Consider the following 21,600-nt stretch of genomic DNA (forward strand, 5'->3'; position numbering starts at 1 on the left):
AGCACACATGCACACACACACTCTTTTCATAAAAGAAGATGCATTAAACAGCAAGATAAAACTCTTCTCCAATTGCACAGTATAAGGTTGTGAGGATCCCTCTCTGGGAAGGAGAAGAAAGGAGACAACCTATCTGATTGGTTGACATTTCACTTCAGCGGCTGTATTGAGATAGACGTGGTAAACAAGACATGTGACCACGTTCCTCCCCATAATAGAACAGAAGAGTTCACCTCTTCAAACTATCCTGGGACTACAGCTAGGAACATCTACCCCTTTATACCACGTGATCTCCTATCCTGGGACTACAGCTAGGAACATCTACCCCTTTATACCACGTGATCTCCTATCCTGGGACTACAGCTAGGAACATCTACCCCTTTATACCACGTGATCTCCTATCCTGGGACTACAGCTAGGAACATCTACCCCTTTATACCACGTGATCTCCTATCCTGGGACTACAGCTAGGAACATCTACCCCTTTATACCACGTGATCTCCTATCCTGGGACTACAGCTAGGAACATCTACCCCTTTATACCACGTGATCTCCTATCCTGGGACTACAGCTAGGAACATCTACCCCTTTATACCACGTGATCTCCTGTCCTGGGACTACAGCTAGGAACATCTACCCCTTTATACCACGTGATCTCCTATCCTGGGACTACAGCTAGGAACATCTACCCCTTTATACCACGTGATCTCCTATCCTGGGACTACAGCTAGGAACATCTACCCCTTTATACCACGTGATCTCCTATCCTGGGACTACAGCTAGGAACATCTACCCCTTTATACCACGTGATCTCCTGTCCTGGGACTACAGCTAGGAACATCTACCCCTTTATACCACGTGATCTCCTATCCTGGGACTACAGCTAGGAACATCTACCCCTTATACCACGTGATCTCCTATCCTGGGACTACAGCTAGGAACATCTACCCCTTTATACCACGTGATCTCCTATCCTGGGACTACAGCTAGGAACATCTACCCCTTATACCACGTTATCGCCTATCCTGGGACTACATAAACGTTCAAACACAGCCACCATAGTGATCTATGAATCAAACCTTCCAACAAAGCCTGGATACTAATCTATCAATCACATTTAAAGACAGCCTGGTTACTAATCTATCAATCACACGTTCCAATACAGCCTGTATACTAATCTATCAATCACACGTTCCAATACAGCCTGTATACTAATATATCAATCACACGTTCCAACACAGACTGGATAATAATCTATCAATCACACGTTCCAACACAGACTGGATAATAATCTATCAATCACAAGTTTGTACTCTCTGTAGTCCTAATGTTAACAACAGGAGAGGTTGTACTCTCTGTAGTCCTAATAGAAACAACAGGAGAGGTTGTACTCTCTGTAGTCCTAATGTTAACAACGGTCACCATATAAAATGCCACTCTCTGCTTAAACCACTCCAACGTGAGGGTGTATGTGGGGAGGCTAGGATAAACCACTCCAACGTGAGGGTGTATGTGGGGAGGCTAGGATTAAGAACAAGACAGTGAGGGTGTATGTGGGCAGGCTAGGATTAAGAACAAGACAGTGAGGGTGTATGTGGGCAGGCTAGGATTAAGAACAAGACAGTGAGGGTGTATGTGGGCAGGCTAGGATTAAGAACAAGACAGTGAGGGTGTATGTGGGCAGGCTAGGATTAAGAACAAGACAGTGAGGGTGTATGTGGGCAGGCTAGGATTAAGAACAAGACAGTGAGGGTGTATGTGGGCAGGCTAGGATTAAGAACAAGACAGTGAGGGTGTATGTGGGCAGGCTAGGATTAAGAACAAGACAGTGAGGGTGTATGTGGGGAGGCTAGGATAAAGCACTCCAACGTGAGGGTGTATGTGGGGAGGCTAGGATAAACCACAAGACACATATTCTTTGAACCTCCGTGTACAATTGAGGAAGAACATAGTTTTAGGAGCATTTTCCCCAGAAACAGACTAAGTCCTGGACTGAAAAGCTCAACGCAGATAAATATGTTTAGTCCATTTCTGGGCTTAAACTGTGTCTGGGAAACTGCCCCTAAACATTGTGAACTCTTTTCAGATTCCATCCATACCTTCTGCTGGTCTGAATGTGTCTGTCTCCTCTCCTCCATGTTACTCTAGGCTTGGGAGATGCTCGGGGTCTACACGCCAGCAGCATGTCTTTCCCCAGCGTGGCGATCAGACGGACAGGGTTAGGGCTGAAGACTGGGGCTGACGCTGTGGAACAGACAAAAAAAAACATTTTTATTTCACCTTTATTCACCCTTGAGGTTAGAATCCACTTTTTACAAAAGGGACCTGGATATGGTACGACAGGTCACAGCATTATAACAGGTCACAGCATTATAACAGGTCACAGTAGTATAACAGGTCACAGTACTATAACAGGTCACAGTAGTATAACAGGTCACAGTAGTATAACAGGTCACAGCATTATAACAGGTCACAGCATTATAACAGGTCACAGTAGTATAACAGGTCACAGCATTATAACAGGTCACAGTAGTATAACAGGTCACAGTAGTATAACAGGTCACAGTAGTATAACAGGTCACAGTAGTATAACAGGTCACAGCATTATAACAGGTCACAGTAGTATAACAGGTCACAGCATTATAACAGGTCACAGTAGTATAACAGGTCACAGTACTATAACAGGTCACAGTAGTATAACAGGTCACAGCATTATAACAGGTCACAGTAGTATAACAGGTCACAGCATTATAACAGGTCACAGTAGTATAACAGGTCACAGTAGTATAACAGGTCACAGTAGTATAACAGGTCACAGTACTGTCACAGTAGTATAACAGGTCACAGTAGTATAACAGGTCACAGTAGTATAACAGGTCACAGTACTATAACAGGTCACAGCATTATAACAGGTCACAGTAGTATAACAGGTCACAGTACTATAACAGGTCACAGTAGTATAACAGGTCACAGTAGTATAACAGGTCACAGTAGTATAACAGGTCACAGCATTATAACAGGTTACAGTAGTATAACAGGTCACAGTAGTATAACAGGTCACAGTAGTATAACAGGTCACAGTAGTATAAGAGGTCACAGTACTATAACAGGTCACAGTAGTATAACAGGTCACAGTAGTATAACAGGTCACAGTACTATAACAGGTCACAGTAGTATAACAGGTCACAGTAGTATAACAGGTCACAGCATTATAACAGGTCACAGTAGTATAACAGGTCACAGCATTATAACAGGTCACAGTAGTATAACAGGTCACAGTAGTATAACAGGTCACAGTACTGTCACAGTAGTATAACAGGTCACAGTAGTATAACAGGTCACAGTAGTATAACAGGTCACAGTACTATAACAGGTCACAGCATTATAACAGGTCACAGTAGTATAACAGGTCACAGCATTATAACAGGTCACAGTAGTATAACAGGTCACAGCATTATAACAGGTCACAGTAGTATAACAGGTCACAGTAGTATAACAGGTCACAGTACTATAACAGGTCACAGTACTATAACAGGTCACAGGACTATAACACGTCACAGTAGTATAACAGGTCACAGTACTATAACAGGTCACAGTAGCGTAACATGTATACTATGAATATTTTATTTTTGTCATAATTATTTTCTGGTCATCAACACGTATCAGGAGTTACAACACAAAATATTGAACATTTTAGTGATTTTATCATCTAATCTTCTACAATATATGGATATTTTTACAGTAGATGTCCTATGAGAAAGATGCAGTCATAACGATCTGGTCTATAAATGAAGTAAAGTGTTTACAGCAGAGGCTAAACATGTCCAATGATTCAACCCTCCTCATCATCGTCAACTTTAACATTTACAGATAATTACTGCTAAATGCCAAAAGTGTACAGAGGGAACTGTTATGTGGGCTGACGAATCAGATGACTCAAAGATTTTCAAGCCACACATCATCTGATCAAATCACAGACATCGTTGCATTGACCTTAAAACGTCTCCATCCCAAATGGTAACTTACACTTTGACCTTTAGAGTGTACAGAGCAGGGAGGTGTCCAGTCTGATCAGAGCTCATAGAGAACAGAGCAGGGAGGTGTCCAGTCTGATCAGAGCAGGGAGGTGTCCAGTCTGATCAGAGCTCATAGGGAACAGAGCAGGGAGGTGTCCAGTCTGATCAGAGCTCATAGAGAACAGAGCAGGGAGGTGTCCAGTATGATCAGAGCTCATAGGGAATAGAGCAGGGAGGTGTCCAGTATGATCAGAGCTCATAGGGAACAGAGCAGGGAGGTGTCCAGTCTGATCAGAGCAGGGAGGTGTCCAGTATGATCAGAGCTCATAGGGAACAGATCAGGGAGGTGTCCAGTCTGATCAGAGCAGGGAGGTGTCCAGTATGATCAGAGCTCATAGGGAACAGAGCAGGGAGGTGTCCAGTCTGTTCAGAGCTCATAGGAAACAGAGCAGGGAGGTGTCCAGTCTGATCAGAGCAGGGAGGTGTCCAGTATGATCAGAGCTCATAGGGAACAGAGCAGGGAGGTGTCCAGTCTGATCAGAGCAGGGAGGTGTCCAGTCTGATCAGAGCTCATAGGGAACAGAGCAGGGAGGTGTCCAGTCTGATCAGAGCTCATAGAGAACAGATCTGGGAGGTGTCCAGTCTGATCAGAGCTCATAGGGAACAGATCTGGGAGGTGTCCAGTCTGATCAGAGCTCATAGGGAACAGATCTGGGAGGTGTCCAGTCTGATCAGAGCTCATAGGGAACAGATCTGGGAGGTGTCCAGTACACTGCTGTCAACGTACTGTACTGTAGTACATATCATGTCCAGTGTAGTACATATCATGTCCAGTGTAGTACATATCATTTTCCAGTGTAGTACATATCATGTCCAGTGTAGTACATATCATGTCCAGTGTAGTACATATCATGTCCAGTGTAGTACATATCATGTCCAGTGTAGTACATATCATGTACAGTGTAGTACATATCATGCCCAGTGTAGTACATATCATGTCCAGTGTAGTACATATCATGCCCAGTGTAGTACATATCATGTCCAGTGTAGTACATATCATGTCCAGTGTAGTACATATCATGTACAGTGTAGTACATATCATGCCCAGTGTAGTACATATCATGTCCAGTGTAGTACATATCATGTCCAGTGTAGTACATATCATGTCCAGTGTAGTACATATCATGTCCAGTGTAGTACATATCATGTCCAGTGTAGTACATATCATTTTCCAGTGTAGTACATATCATGTCCAGTGTAGTACATATCATGCCCAGTGTAGTACATATCATGCCCAGTGTAGTAGATATCATGTCCAGTGTAGTACATATCATGCCCAGTGTAGTACATATCATGTCCAGTGTAGTACATATCATGCCCAGTGTAGTACATATCATGTCCAGTGTAGTACATATCATGCCCAGTGTAGTAGATATCATGCCCAGTGTAGTACATATCATGTCCAGTGTAGTACATATCATGTCCAGTGTAGTACATATCATGTCCAGTGTAGTACATATCATGCCCAGTGTAGTAGATATCATGCCCAGTGTAGTACATATCATGTCCAGTGTAGTACATATCATGTCCAGTGTAGTACATATCATGTCCAGTGTACTGCTGTCAACGTACTGCTCTATGTACTTACTGTTTTGATGGAAGATAGTACAGTACGTTGACAGCAGTGTACTTTACATGCTGCCTTACGTCAAAACAATTAGTACATAGCATTTACAGTATACTGCGATCACGTCTGTTGCAATGTATATGTAGAGATAGTTTAGATAAGTACATTTAAAAAATTAAACTTTTGACTTAACTGCGAAGTCTTCTTATTTGAGGAAAATGCAATACAAATGTGTTTTAGTTTAGTAGCAACCAGTATTACAAAACAATAATTGAAAACATTTTGATAATATTGTATCAAACACTACTATATTCAAACCCTAAATATAAAACAAACAGAGCTGTTTAATCAGGATCATCAGGGACCTAATGATTTGTAGCTGTTTGATATTATTTATTTTACCTTTTTCTAACAAATTCTTATTTTCAATGACGGCCTATCAGGGAACAGTGGGTTAATTGCCTTGTTCGATGTCAGAAGGACAGATTTTGACCTTTTCAGCTCGGGGATTCGATCCAACAACTTTTCGGTTACTGGTCCAACGCGCTAACCACTTGGCTACCTGCTAATACAACACCAGGATAATCTGGGTCCTAATGATTTGGGTCCTAAAGGCACGACAGCTCTGTCCTTCCAGTTTCTCCCCCCTCCACTCTCCCTCCCTAGAAAAACGGGCCTGTGTCATGGCAGGCTCCCTCCACAGCCCTCTCCCTCCATCCCTCCTTCCCTTCCCCCAGAGGAGCTGTGACAGGATCTCTCTCATCCCTTCCCCCAGAGGAGCTGTGACAGGATCTCCCTCCATCCCTCCATCCCTTCCCCTCAGAGGAGCTGTGACAGGATCCCCTTCATCCCTCCTTCCCTTCCCCCAGAGGAGCTGTGACAGGATCCCCCTCATCCCTCCTTCCCTCCCCCCAGAGGAGCTGTGACAGGATCCCCCTCATCCCTCCTTCCCTTCCCCCAGAGGAGCTGGGACAGGATCTCCCTCATCCCTTCCCCCAGAGGAGCTGTGACAGGATCCCCCTCATCCCTCCTTCCCTTCCCCCAGAGGAGCTGTGACAGGATCTCCCTCATCCCTCCTTCCCTTCCCCCAGAGGAGCTGTGACAGGATCTCCCTCATCCCTCCATCCCTTCTCCCAGAGGAGCTGGGACAGGATCCCCCTCATCCCTCCTTCCCTCCCCCCAGAGGAGCTGTGACAGGATCCCCCTCATCCCTCCTTCCCTTCCCCCAGAGGATCTGTGACTGAATCCCCCTCATCCCTCCTTCCCTTCCCCCAGAGGAGCTGTGACTGAATCCCCCTCATCCCTCCTTCCCTTCCCCCAGAGGAGCTGTGACAGGATCCCCCTCATCCCTCCCCCCAGAGGAGCTGTGACAGGATCTCCCTCATCCCTCCTTCCCTTCCCCCAGAGGAGCTGTGACTGAATCCCCCTCATCCCTCCTTCCCTTCCCCCAGAGGAGCTGTGACTGAATCCCCCTCATCCCTCCTTCCCTTCCCCCAGAGGAGCTGGGACAGGATCCCCCTCCATCCCTCCTTCTCCCAGAGGAGCTGTGACAGGATCCCCCTCATCCCTCCTTCCCTCCCCCCAGAGGAGCTGGGACAGGATCTCCCTCATCCCTCCATCCCTTCTCCCAGAGGAGCTGTGACAGGATCCCCCTCATCCCTCCTTCCCTCCCCCCAGAGGAGCTGGGACAGGATCTCCCTCCATCCCTCCATCCCTCCCCCCAGAGGAGCTGGGACAGGATCCCCCTCATCCCTCCTTCCCTCCCCCCAGAGGAGCTGTGACAGGATCCCCCTCATCCCTTCCCCCAGAGGAGCTGGGACAGGATCCCCCTCATCCCTCCATCCCTCCCCCCAGAGGAGCTGTGACAGGATCTCCCTCATCCCTCCATCCCTTCTCCCAGAGGAGCTGGGACAGGATCCCCCTCATCCCTCCTTCCCTCCCCCCAGAGGAGCTGTGACAGGATCCCCCTCATCCCTCCTTCCCTTCCCCCAGAGGAGCTGTGACTGAATCCCCCTCATCCCTCCTTCCCTTCCCCCAGAGGAGCTGTGACAGGATCCCCCTCATCCCTCCCCCCAGAGGAGCTGTGACAGGATCTCCCTCATCCCTCCTTCCCTTCCCCCAGAGGAGCTGTGACTGAATCCCCCTCATCCCTCCTTCCCTTCCCCCAGAGGAGCTGTGACAGGATCCCCCTCATCCCTCCCCCCAGAGGAGCTGTGACAGGATCTCCCTCATCCCTCCTTCCCTTCCCCCAGAGGAGCTGTGACTGAATCCCCCTCATCCCTCCTTCCCTTCCCCCAGAGGAGCTGTGACAGGATCCCCCTCATCCCTCCTTCCCTCCCCCCAGAGGAGCTGGGACAGGATCTCCCTCATCCCTCCATCCCTTCTCCCAGAGGAGCTGTGACAGGATCCCCCTCATCCCTCCTTCCCTCCCCCCAGAGGAGCTGGGACAGGATCTCCCTCCATCCCTCCATCCCTCCCCCCAGAGGAGCTGGGACAGGATCCCCCTCATCCCTCCTTCCCTCCCCCCAGAGGAGCTGTGACAGGATCCCCCTCATCCCTTCCCCCAGAGGAGCTGGGACAGGATCCCCCTCATCCCTCCATCCCTTCCCCCAGAGGAGCTGTGACAGGATCCCCCTCATCCCTCCTTCCCTTCCCCCAGAGGAGCTGTGACAGGATCACCCTCCATCACTCCATCCCTTCCCCCAGAGGAGCTGGGACAGGATCTCCCTCCATCCCTCCTTCCCTCCCCCCAGAGGAGCTGGGACAGGATCCCCCTCATCCCTCCTTCCCTCCCCCCAGAGGAGCTGGGACAGGATCCCCCTCATCCCTCCTTCCCTTCTCCCAGAGGAGCTGTGACAGGAGCAGAGGCGAGGGGCATCCAGGGACCCCTATGTAGCCTCAAGTGATGACTCATCCCCAAGGTGTTATTAGCCATGTAATCTGTCCTGATAGCTGCTGCTTGAGGACATCCTCGCAAAGGACACAGACAGAGAGTAAGAATGTATACCTGTAGGGTATGGTTACCAGAATATTAATCACCATCAGCAGCGTCCAAACCTCCTCATTGTGACTGTTCTTTAAAGGCAAGAGGAAGCGGGGGAGGCAAGGAGGAGAGGAGGAAGCAGGGGGGAGAGAGGGGGAGGCAGGGGGGAGAGAGGAGGAAGCAGGGAGCGAGAGAGGGGTGGCAAGGAGGAGAGAGGGGGAGGCAGGCAGGAGAGAGGGGGAGGCAGGCAGGAGAGAGGGGTGGCAAGGAGGAGAGAGGGGGAGGCAGGCAGGAGAGAGGGGGGGCAGGCAGGAGAGAGGGGGAGGCAGGCAGGAGAGAGGGGGAGGGGAGGCAGGAAGGAGAGAGGGGGAGGCAGGCAGGAGAGAGGGGGAGGGGAGGCAGGAAGGAGAGAGGGGAAGGCATGGAAGAGAGAGGGAGGGGGAGGCAGGAAGGAGAGAGTGGCGAGGGATCTCATTCTCAGTCCCTTTGCTTAACATGACCAGAAAACAGAGCCTTATGGTGTTCACAGACTGCATCTGCTTCATGTAATTAACACGTCATGGTCTCAACATATTTGCTATATGACTCAGGGTTGGGAATGAACAAGAAATCAATGTGACGTTACAGAAACTTGTGATGGTTCATTCGTTAGGGTTCATTTTCTCTAAATATGACGCCTGAAGTAACAGGGCCCAAAATGTTGATGCTAAATCAAAATGACCAATTTGAGGATGTGAGGAGGATGTGAGGAGAGGGGGAAAGGAGGAGTGGAGAATTGGAGGAGACCTGGAGAGATCCGTTTTGTCACCAAATCACCTTATACCACCCACCACTGCGACCTGTATGCTCTAGTCGGCTGGCCCTCGCTACATATTCGTCACGCCAGACCCACTGGCTCCAGGTCATCTATAAGTCTTTGCTAGGTAAAGCTCCGCCTTATCTCAGCTTACTGGTCACGATAACAACACCCACCCGTAGCACGCACTCCAGCAGGTGTATCTCACTGATCATCCCCAAAGCCAACTCCTCCTTTGGCCGCCTTTCCTTCCAGTTCTCTGCTGCCTGCGACTGGAACGAATTGCAAACAATGCTGAAGTTGGAGACTTTTATTTCCCTCACTAGCTTTAAACATCAGCTACCTGAGCAGCTAACCGATCGCTGCAGCTGTACATAGTCCATCTGTAAATAGCCCACCCAATTTACCTACCTCATCCCCATACTGTTTTTATTTATTTACTTTTCTGTTCTTTTGCACACCAGTATCTCTACTTGCACGTGATCATCTGCTCATTTATCACTCCAGTGTTAATCTGCTAAATACTGTTTAACCCTCTAAGTCACTGTTTTCCATTATCAGAAGTAGTGCACTAATAGGGTGCCACATATGGAATAGGGTGCCGTATAGGGAATAGGGTACCATGTAGGGAATAGGGTACTATATGGGGAATAGGGTACTATATATGGAATAGGGTACCATGTAGGGAATAGGGTACTATATAGGGAATAGGGTACTAAAATATGGAATAGGGTACCATGTAGGGAATAGGGTACTATATAGGGAATAGGGTACTATATATGGAATAGAGTACCATGTAGGGAATAGGGTACCATGTAGGGAATAGGGTACTATATAGGGAATAGGGTACCATGTAGGGAATAGGGTACTATATATGGAATAGGGCACCATGTAGGGAATAGGGTACTATATAGGGAATAGGGTACTATATATGGAATAGGGTACCATGTAGGGAATAGGGTACCATGTAGGGAATAGGGTACCATGTAGGGAATAGGGTACTATATAGGGAATAGGGTACTAAAATATGGAATAGGGTGCCATGTAGGGAATAGGGTACCATGTAGGGAATAGGGTACTATACAGGGAATAGGGTACTAAAATATGGAATAGGGTACCATGTAGGGAATAGGGTACTATATTGGGAATAGGGTACTATATATGGAATAGGGTACCATGTAGGGAATAGGGTACTATATAGGGAATAGGGTACTAAAATATGGAATAGGGTACCATGTAGGGAATAGGGTACCATGTAGGGAATAGGGTACTATATAGGGAATAGGGTACTATATAGGGAATAGGGTACCATGTAGGGAATAGGGTGCTATGTAGGGAATAGGGTATCATATAGGGAATAGGGTACCATATAGGGAATAGGGTACTATATAGGGAATAGGGTGCCATATAGGGAATAGGGTACCATATAGGGAATAGGGTGCTATGTAGGGAATAGGGTACTATATAGGGAATAGGGTACCGTATAGGGAATAGGGTACCCTTTGGGATACATCCTCTGTCGTTAATTTCTTCATGCTAACCACTGTTAAGGTTCAATCAAGCACCGTTGATTGCCAATCAGCCTTCTCAAGCTGTGTTTTCGTCCCGTATTGCTATCGCTCTCCCTTATCAGGCCGTGGCCTATCCAATGTCACATGCCGACATCCAGCCATGCACAGAGGTGAAGAAAAGAGCAGCTCTACCTTGGTTGAGAAACAGGCCATTTACATTTCAATTTGCCACAACAAAAGACTTGACTTTATCTGCACTGCATTTTCTCATTAGAACAGACCTTCCCTTTAACATAATGACAAACACACCGGAACAGACCTTCCCTTTAACATAATGACAAACACAAGCAGACCTACGATAGTGGAAGGGTATGCAGCAACATTGGTTCAGGAAGCAAACTGAAATTTAAATTACAAGCAATGAGAAACATTGGAATCTTAGTTTACTTCCTGAATTGACTGGATTGAAGTCCATTGAGTTGGTTTTCCCTGAGGCTATTTACAGTTGAGAACATTGGGGGGGGGGGGGGGTGATTTGGAATGAGTATCAAGGACTAAATACATGTACGCAGTGCCGGAATGAATACAACAACAACAACAACAACAACAACAACAGCAACAACAACAACAACAACAACAACAACAACAACAACAACAACAACAACAACAACAACAACAACAACAACAACAACAACAACAACAACATCAACAACAGCAACAACAACAACAACATCAACAACCACAACAACAACAACAACAACAACAGGAGAAAAACAACAGCATACCTAAGATGTTGAGTTCTGCGCTGCAGTAGATGGCTCCGTATTTGTTCTCAGCGACACACTGGTACATCCCAGAGTCAGCCTGCTGGACCTTCTGGATGATGAGCTCGCCATTCCCCATCTCCACCCTGCTCTGAAACACAACATACCCCATTCACCATCTCCACCCTGCTCTGAAACACAACATACCCCATTCACCATCTCCACCCTGCTCTGAAACACAACATACCCCATTCCCCATCTCCACCCTGCTCTGAAACACAACATACCCCATTCACCACCCTGCTCTGAAACACAACATACCCCATTCACCACCCTGCTCTGAAACACAACATACCCCATTCACCATCTCCACCCTGCTCTGAAACACAACATACCCCATTCACCATCTCCACCCTGCTCTGAAACACAACATACCCCATTCACCATCTCCACCCTGCTCTGAAACACAACATACCCCATTCACCACCCTGCTCTGAAACACAACATACCCCATTCACCACCTCCACCCTGCTCTGAAACACAACATACCCCATTCACCATCTCCACCCTGCTCTGAAACACAACATACCTCATTCACCACCCTGCTCTGAAACACAACATACCCCATTCACCACCCTGCTCTGAAACACAACATACCCCATTCACCATCTCCACCCTGCTCTGAAACACAACATACCCCATTCACCACCCTGCTCTGAAACACAACATACCCCATTCACCATCTCCACCCTGCTCTGATACACAACATACCCCATTCACCACCCTGCTCTGAAACACAACATACCCCATTCACCACCCTGCTCTGAAACACAACATACCCCATTCACCACCCTGCTCTGATACACAACATACCCCATTCACCACCCTGCTCTGAAACACAACATACCCCATTCACCACCTCCACCCTGCTCTGATACATGAATACAGTCACAGGTAAGAGGCAGTGCTGTATCATGAATACAGTCACAGGTAAGAGGCAGTGCTATATCATGAATACAGTCACAGGTAAGAGGCAGTGCTGTATCATGAATACAGTCACAGGTAAGAGGCAGTGCTGTTTCATGAATATAGTCACAGGTAAGAGGCAGTGCTATATCATGAATACAGTCACGGGTAAGAGGCAGTGCTATATCATGAATACAGTCACAGGTAAGAGGCAGTGCTGTATCATGAATACAGTCACAGGTAAGAGGCAGTGCTATATCATGAATACAGTCACAGGTAAGAGGCAGTGCTGTATCATGAATACAGTCACAGGTAAGAGGCAGTGCTGTATCATGAATACAGTCACAGGTAAGAGGCAGTGCTGTTTCATGAATATAGTCACAGGTAAGAGGCAGTGCTGTTTCATGAATACAGTCACAGGTAAGAGGCAGTGCTGTATCATGAATACAGTCACAGGTAAGAGGCAGTGTAATATCATGAATACAGTCACAGGTAAGAGGCAGTGTAATATCATGAATACAGTCACAGATAAGAGGCAGTGCTGTTTCATGAATACAGTCACAGGTAAGAGGCAGTGTAATATCATGAATACAGTCACAGATAAGAGGCAGTGTAATATCATGAATACAGTCACTGGTAAGAGACAGTGTTGTATCATGAATGCACCTTTCATACTATACATGGTACAGAGATTGAAATTCAAAAGTGAAACATTGTTTCCTAGAGAAGACAGGAGAGACAGAGGCTTATATTAACCCTGCTTTACCAAACTAAATGCTTCAGCAGGGTTCACAATACCTTGTTAGTATTTGACTGTCAGTCCATAGGACAGGGAGGGCGACACCTAATTATCTGACTGTCAGTCCATAGGACAGGGAGGGCGACACCTAATTATCTGACTGTCAGTCCTTAGGACAGGGAGGGTGACACCTAATTATCTGACTGTCAGTCCATAGGACTGGGAGGGTGACACCTAATTATCTGACTGTCAGTTCATTGGACAGGGAGGGCGACACCTAATTATCTGACTGTCAGTCCATAGGACAGGGAGGGCGACACCTAATTATTTGACTGTCAGTCCATTGGACAGGGAGGGCGACACCTAATTATCTGACTGTCAGTCCATTGGACAGGGAGGGCGACACCTAATTATCTGACTGTCAGTCCATTGGACAGGGAGGGCGACACCTAATTATCTGACTGTCAGTCCATAGGACAGGGAGGGTGACACCTAATTATCTGACTGTCAGTTCATTGGACAGGGAGGGCGACACCTAATTATCTGACTGTCAGTTCATAGGACAGGGAGGGTGACACCTAATTATCTGACTGTCAGTCCACAGGACAGGGAGGGCGACACCTAATTATCTGACTGTCAGTCCATACGACAGGGAAATTATATACAGACATATACCAAAGCAGATTCAACAGACTTTAAATTTAGACAGACAAACTCATTTCCACTCTATTTTATATTTTTAAATGTTTCTGCTGTGTATTCTAGAACTGGGAATTTGCCTAAATAACTGCTGTGTATTCTAGAACTGGGAAATTGCCTAAATAATTGCTGTGTATTCTAGAACTGGGAAATTGCCTAAATAATTGCTGTGTATTCTAGAACTGGGAAATTCCCTAAATAATTGCTGTGTATTCTAGAACTGGGATTTGCCTAAATAATTGCTGTGTATTCTAGAACTGGGAATTGCCTAAATAATTGCTGTGTATTCTAGAACCTGGAAATTCCCTAAATAACTGCTGTGTATTCTAGAACTGGGATTTGCCTAAATAATTGCTGTGTATTCTAGAACTGGGAAATTCCCTAAATAACTGCTGTGTATTCTAGAACTGGGAAATTCCCTAAATAACTGCTGTGTATTCTAGAACTGGGATTTACCTAAATAATTGCTGTGTATTCTAGAACTGGGAATTGCCTAAATAATTGCTGTGTATTCTAGAACTGGGAAATTCCCTAAATAATTGCTGTGTATTCTAGAACTGGGAATTGCCTAAATAATTGCTGTGTATTCTAGAACTGGGAATTGCCTAAATAATTGCTGTGTATTCTTGTTCTGGGGGAGGGAGGGGTGTTTTGTGTGTTCCTAATTGCAAGTGCCTATGGGGTTAGGGGATGTGTGTGTGTGCATGTGTGTGTTTTATTTTTATTGTGAGTACCTGTGGTGTATGTGTGTGTAACTGCCTGCCTGTGTGTTCTTCCCTGTGTGTGGTTCCCTGTGGGTGAACACCTGTGGTGTGAGTACCTGTGGTGTGAGTAGCTGGGGTGTAAGTACCTGTGGTGTGAGTACCTGCGGTGTAAGTACCTGTGGTGTGTGTGGTTCCCTGTGTGTGAGTGCATGTGGTGTGAGTACCTGTGGTGTAATTACCTGTGGCGTGAGCGGCTCTCCATTGCGGAGTCAGTGGTAGGAGTGTGTGTGGTTCCCTGTGGGTGACTACCTGTGGTGTGAGTACCTGTGGTTGAGTACCTGTGGTGTGAGTACCTGTGGTGTGTGTGGTTCCCTGTGGGTGAGCACATGTGGTGTGAGTACATGTGGTGTGAGTATATGTGGTGTGTGTGCTTCCCTGTGTTAGAGTACCTGTGGTGTGAGTACCTGTGGTTTGAGGACATGTGGTGTGTGTGGTTCCCGGTGTGTGAGTACCTGTGGTGTGAGTACCTGTGGTGTGTATGGTTCCTGGTGTGTGAGTATCTGTGGTGTGTGTACTTGGTTGTGAGTACCTGTGGTGTGTGTGGTTCCCTGTCGTGTGAGTACATTTGGTGTGAATACATGTTGTGTATGTACCTGTGATGTGAGTACCTGTTGTGTGAGTACCTGTGGTGTGAGTACCTGTTGTGTGAGTACCCGTGGTGTGTGTGGTTCCCTGTGGTGTGAGTACCTGTTGTGTGAGTACCTGTGGTGTGAGTACCTGTGGTGTGAGTATCTGTGGTGTGTGTACTTGGTTGTGAGTACCTGTGGTGTGTGTGTTTCCCTGTTGTGTGAGTACCTGTGGTGTGAGTACCTGTTGTGTGAGTACCTGTTGTGTGAGTACCTGTGGTGTGAGTACCTGTTGTGTGAGTACCTGTGGTGTGAACGGCTCTCCATTGCGGAGCCAGCGGTAGGTGGGTCTAGGCTTCCCTGTGGCCTTGCACTCCCAGTGCAGCTGATCTCCGCTGTCCAACTGGCTGTCGTTTATCGTGCTGATCCACTGGGGGAAGGCTGAGGAAGGAGAGAACAGATGAAATATGAAAATACTTATAGAGTATGATGTGTTTGAGCTGAATAACACAACAGTATTATAGAGTATGATGTTATTCACTCCAGTGTTTCAGTTAGTTAGACACCTCCCCCTTCAATTATCCCTCCAGTGTTTCAGTTAGTTAGACACCTCCCCCTTCAATTATCCCTCCAGTGTTTCAGTTAGTTAGACACCTCCCCCTTCAATTATCCCTCCAGTGTTTCAGTTAGTTAGACACCTCCCCCTTCAATTATCCCTCCGGTGTTTCAGTTAGTTAGACACCTCCCCCTTCAATTATCCCTCCGGTGTTTCAGTTAGTTAGACACCTCCCCCTTCAATTATCCCTCCAGTGTTTCAGTTAGTTAGACACCTCCCCCTTCAATATTCCCTCCAGTGTTATATATCTATCTAAAACACGCACACACACACACACACACACACACACACACACACACACACACACACACACACACACACACACACACACACACACACACACACACACACACACACACACACACACACACACACACACACTTTCCACAGCCTTGGGATGACATGCTTCCCGGACACCTATATTCCCTGGCTACTCCTCCCATGCACACACACACTCACACACTCTCTCTGTCACTTCCTGTGCATCACTACTCCCTGGCTACTCTCAGTGGGAGCCTCGTTGGTAGCAGGCTGCATGTCATTTAAACAGGTCAGCCTGTTGTGTGAACCTTTATAGTGAGCAGAGACCTTCCTGACAATGATCATCCAATCAAAACACAGATAAAAGGCCATATAACATTGAATAATCATCCAATCAAAACAGAGATAAAAGACCATATCACCTTGAATAATCATCCAATCAAAACAGAGATAAAATACCATATCACCCTGAATAAACATCCAATCAAATCACATATAAAAGACCATATCACCCTGAATAAACATCCAATCAAATCACAGATAAAAGACCATATCACCCTGAATAAACATCCAATCAAAACAGAGATAAAAGACCACATCACCCTGAATAAACATCCAATCAAAACAGAGATAAAAGACCATATCACCCTGAATAAACATCCAATCAAAACAGAGATAAAAGACCATATCACCCTGAATAAACATCCAATCAAAACAGAGATAAAAGACCATATCACCCTGAATAAACATCCAATCAAAACAGAGATAAAAGACCACATCACCCTGAATAAACATCCAATCAAAACAGAGATAAAAGACCATATCACCCTGAATAAACATCCAATCAAAACAGAGATAAAAGACCACATCACCCTGAATAAACATCCAATCAAACAACACAACAAGTGACTTTGCATTCCTTAAATTCGATCTCTTTAACAGGATGATACCAGTCCTACACAGAAAGATGTTTGTCTTCATTCCATCAGGTGGGTGTTTGGTCTTGTCTTCAATCCATCAGGTGGGTGTTTGGTCTTGTCTTCATTAAATCAGGTGGGTGTTTGGTCTTGTCTTCATTAAATCAGGTGGGTGTTTGGTCTTGTCTTCATTAAATCAGGTGGGTGTTTGGTCTTGTCTTCATTAAATCAGGTGGGTGTTTGGTCTTGTCTTCATTAAATCAGGTGGGTGTTTGGTCTTGTCTTCATTCAGTCAGGTGGGTGTTTGGTCTTGTCTTCATTCCATCAGGTGGGTGTTTGGTCTTGTCTTAATTCCATCAGGTGGGTGTTTGGTCTTGTCTTAATTCCATCAGCTGGGTGTTTGGTCTTGTCTTCAATAAATCAGGTGGGTGTTTGATCTTGTCTTCATTCCATCAGGTGGGTGTTTGGTCGGCAGTATTACCTAGCCATTATACAAGTGGCTCAATAATATGAAAAACTACAAATGTACCTCTATGTGCATCTGCGTAGTAAGAAAATTAAGCAAATAATCTTTAAACAATTAGTTATTTATGACGTAAACATAAACAGCAACAAAAACTGAACAGGGAGAGAAGAACAGGAAGTGGACACTATTCAGTAAGACTACATAACGGACGGTGATCCATTCTACTTCCTCTGCCAAACCTAATCACTGTAAAACATGTCGCAGAATATGGGTATGTTTCCATTGATGACATACTGCCCACGTGATCTCAGTCAGAGACATTCTCCTCCAGATAAGAGCAGACAGGACCGGGATGATAGATATTCTACAGTAGGTATCAGGGAGCAGACAGGACTGGGATGATAGATATTCTACAGTAGGTATCAGGGAGCAGACAGGACTGAAATGATAGATATTCTACAGTAGGTATCAGGGAGCAGACAGGACTGGGATGATAGATAATCTACAGTAGGTATCAGGGAGCAGAAAGGACTGGGATGATAGATATTCTACAGTAGGTATCAGGGAGCAGACAGGACTGAAATGATAGATATTCTACAGTAGGTATCAGGGACAGGACTGGGATGATAGATATTCTACAGTAGGTATCAGGGAGCAGACAGGACTGAAATGATAGATATTCTACAGTAGGTATCAGGGAGCAGACAGGACCGGGATGATAGATATTCTACAGTAGGTATCAGGGAGCAGACAGGACTGGGATGATAGATATTCTACAGTAGGTATCAGGGACAGGACTGGGATGATAGATATTCTACAGTAGGTATCAGGGAGCAGACAGGACTGAAATGATAGATATTCTACAGTAGGTATCAGGGAGCAGACAGGACTGGGATGATAGATAATCTACAGTAGGTATCAGGGAGCAGAAAGGACTGGGATGATAGATATTCTACAGTAGGTATCAGACCGGGATGATAGATATTCTACAGTAGGTATCAGACCGGGATGATAGATATTCTACAGTAGGTATCAGGGATCAGACAGGACCGGGATGATAGATATTCTACAGTAGGTATCAGGGATCAGACAGGACCGGGTTGATAGATATTCTACAGTAGGTATCAGGGAGCAGACAGGACCGGGATGATAGATATTCTACAGTAGGTATCAGGGAGCAGACAGGACTGGGATGATAGATATTCTACAGTAGGTATCAGACCGGGATGATAGATATTCTCAGTAGGTATCAGGGAGCAGACAGGACTGGGATGATAGATATTCTACAGTAGGTATCAGGGATCAGACAGGACTGGGATGATAGATATTCTACAGTAGGTATCAGGGACAGGACTGGGATGATAGATATTCTACAGTAGGTATCAGGGAGCAGACAGGAATGGGATGAATGATATTCTACAGTAGGTATCAGGGAGCAGACAGGACTGGGTTGATAGATATTCTACAGTAGGTATCAGGGATCAGACAGGACTGGGATGATAGATATTCTACAGTAGGTATCAGGGAGCAGACAGGACTGGGTTGATAGATATTCTACAGTAGGTATCAGGGATCAGACAGGACTGGGATGATAGATATTCTACAGTAGGTATCAGTGAGCAGACAGGACTGGGATGATGGATATTCTACAGTAGGTATCAGGGAGCAGACAGGACTGGGATGATAGATATTCTACAGTAGGTATCAGGGATCAGACAGGACCGGGATGATAGATATTCTACAGTAGGTATCAGGGACAGGACTGGGATGATAGATATTCTACAGTAGGTATCAGGGATCAGACAGGACTGGGATGATAGATATTCTACAGTAGGTATCAGTGATCAGACAGGACTGGGATGATAGATATTCTACAGTAGGTATCAGGGATCAGACAGGGCTGGGATGATAGATATTCTACAGTAGGTATCAGTGATCAGACAGGGCTGGGATGATAGATATTCTACAGTAGGTATCAGTGATCAGACAGGACTGGGATGATAGATATTCTACAGTAGGTATCAGTGATCAGACAGGACTGGGATGATAGATATTCTACAGTAGGTATCAGTGATCAGACAGGACTGGGATGATAGATATTCTACAGTAGGTATCAGTGATCAGACAGGACTGGGATGATAGATATTCTACAGTAGGTATCAGTGATCAGACAGGACTGGGATGATAGATATTCTACAGTAGGTATCAGGGATCAGACAGGACCGGGATGATAGATATTCTACAGTAGGTATCAGGGACAGGACTGGGATGATAGATATTCTACAGTAGGTTTCAGGGAGCAGACAGGACTGGGATGATAGATATTCTACAGTAGGTATCAGGGATAGGACTGGGATGATAGATATTCTACAGTAGGTATCAGGGAGCAGACAGGACTGGGATGATAGATATTCTACAGTAGGTATCAGGGAGCAGACAGGACTTGGTTGATAGATATTCTACAGTAGGTATCAGGGAGCAGAAAGGACTGGGATGATAGATATTCTACAGTAGGTATCAGGGAGCAGACAGGACTTGGTTGATAGATATTCTACAGTAGGTATCAGGGAGCAGACAGGACCGGGATGATAGATATTCTACAGTAGGTATCAGGGACAGGACTGGGATGATAGATATTCTACAGTAGGTATCAGGGAGCAGACAGGACTGGGATGATAGATATTCTACAGTAGGTATCAGGGAGAAGACAGGACTGGGATGATAGACATTCTACAGTAGGTATCAGGGATCAGACAAGACTGGGATGATAGATATTCTACAGTAGGTATCAGGGAGCAGACAGGACTGGGATGATAGATATTCTACAGTAGGTATCAGGGACAGGACTGGGATGATAGATATTCTATAGTGGGTATCAGGGAGCAGACAGGACTGGGATGATAGATATTCTACAGTAGGTATCAGGGACAGGACTGGGATGATAGATATTCTACAGTAGGTATCAGGGAGCAGACAGGACTGGGATGATAGATATTCTACAGTAGGTATCAGGGAGCAGACAGGACAGGGATGATAGATATTCTACAGTAGGTATCAGGGAGCAGACAGGACTTGTTTGATAGATATTCTACAGTAGGTATCAGGGAGCAGACAGGACCGGGATGATAGATATTCTACAGTAGGTATCAGGGAGCAGACAGGACTGGGATGATAGATATTCTACAGTAGGTATCAGGGAGCAGACAGGACTGGGATGACAGATATTCTACTGTAGGTATCAGGGAGCAGACAGGACTGGGATGATAGATATTCTACAGTAGGTATCAGGGAGCAGACAGGACTGGGATGATAGATATTCTACAGTAGGTATCAGGGATCAGACAGGACTGGGATGATAGATATTCTACAGTAGGTATCAGGGAGCAGACAGGACTGGGATGATAGATATTCTACAGTAGGTATAAGGGAGCAGACAGGACTGGGATGATAGATCTTCTACAGTAGGTATGAGGGAGCAGACAGGACTGGGATGATAGATATTCTACAGTAGGTATAAGGGAGCAGACAGGACTGGGATGATAGATATTCTACAGTAGGTATCAGGGATCAGACAGGGCTGGGATGATAGATATTCTACAGTAGGTATCAGTGATCAGACAGGACTGGGATGATAGATATTCTACAGTAGGTATCAGGGATCAGACAGGTCTGGGATAATAGATATTCTACAGTAGGTATCAGGGAGCAGACAGGACTGGGATGATAGATATTCTACAGTAGGTATCAAGGATCAGACAGGACTGGGATGATAGATATTCTACAGTAGGTATCAGGGAGCAGACAGGACCGGGATGATAGATATTCTACAGTAGGTATCAGGGATCAGACAGGACTGGGATGATAGATATTCTACAGTAGGTATCAGGGAGCAGACAGGACTGGGATGAT

General features: G+C 46.0%; 1 protein-coding gene across 3 annotated transcripts in view; it reads right to left on the bottom strand.

Moving 5' to 3' along the window:
* cntn5 (contactin 5) overlaps positions 1–21,600 on the bottom strand; it is a 737,853-nt gene that overhangs the window by 189,533 nt on the left and 526,720 nt on the right. For all 3 annotated transcript variants that reach the window (XM_055910389.1, XM_055910391.1, XM_055910390.1), the window contains 3 exons: positions 15,736–15,872; positions 11,719–11,848; positions 2,100–2,244 (listed from right to left, as the gene is read on the bottom strand). In XM_055910389.1, coding sequence (XP_055766364.1) covers positions 2,100–2,244; positions 11,719–11,848; positions 15,736–15,872 — 412 coding nt within the window. The remainder of the gene's footprint in view (positions 1–2,099; positions 2,245–11,718; positions 11,849–15,735; positions 15,873–21,600) is intronic.

This window comes from Salvelinus fontinalis, unplaced genomic scaffold (assembly GCF_029448725.1).
Source record: "Salvelinus fontinalis isolate EN_2023a unplaced genomic scaffold, ASM2944872v1 scaffold_0006, whole genome shotgun sequence".
Classification (NCBI taxonomy): Eukaryota; Metazoa; Chordata; class Actinopteri; order Salmoniformes; family Salmonidae; genus Salvelinus; species Salvelinus fontinalis.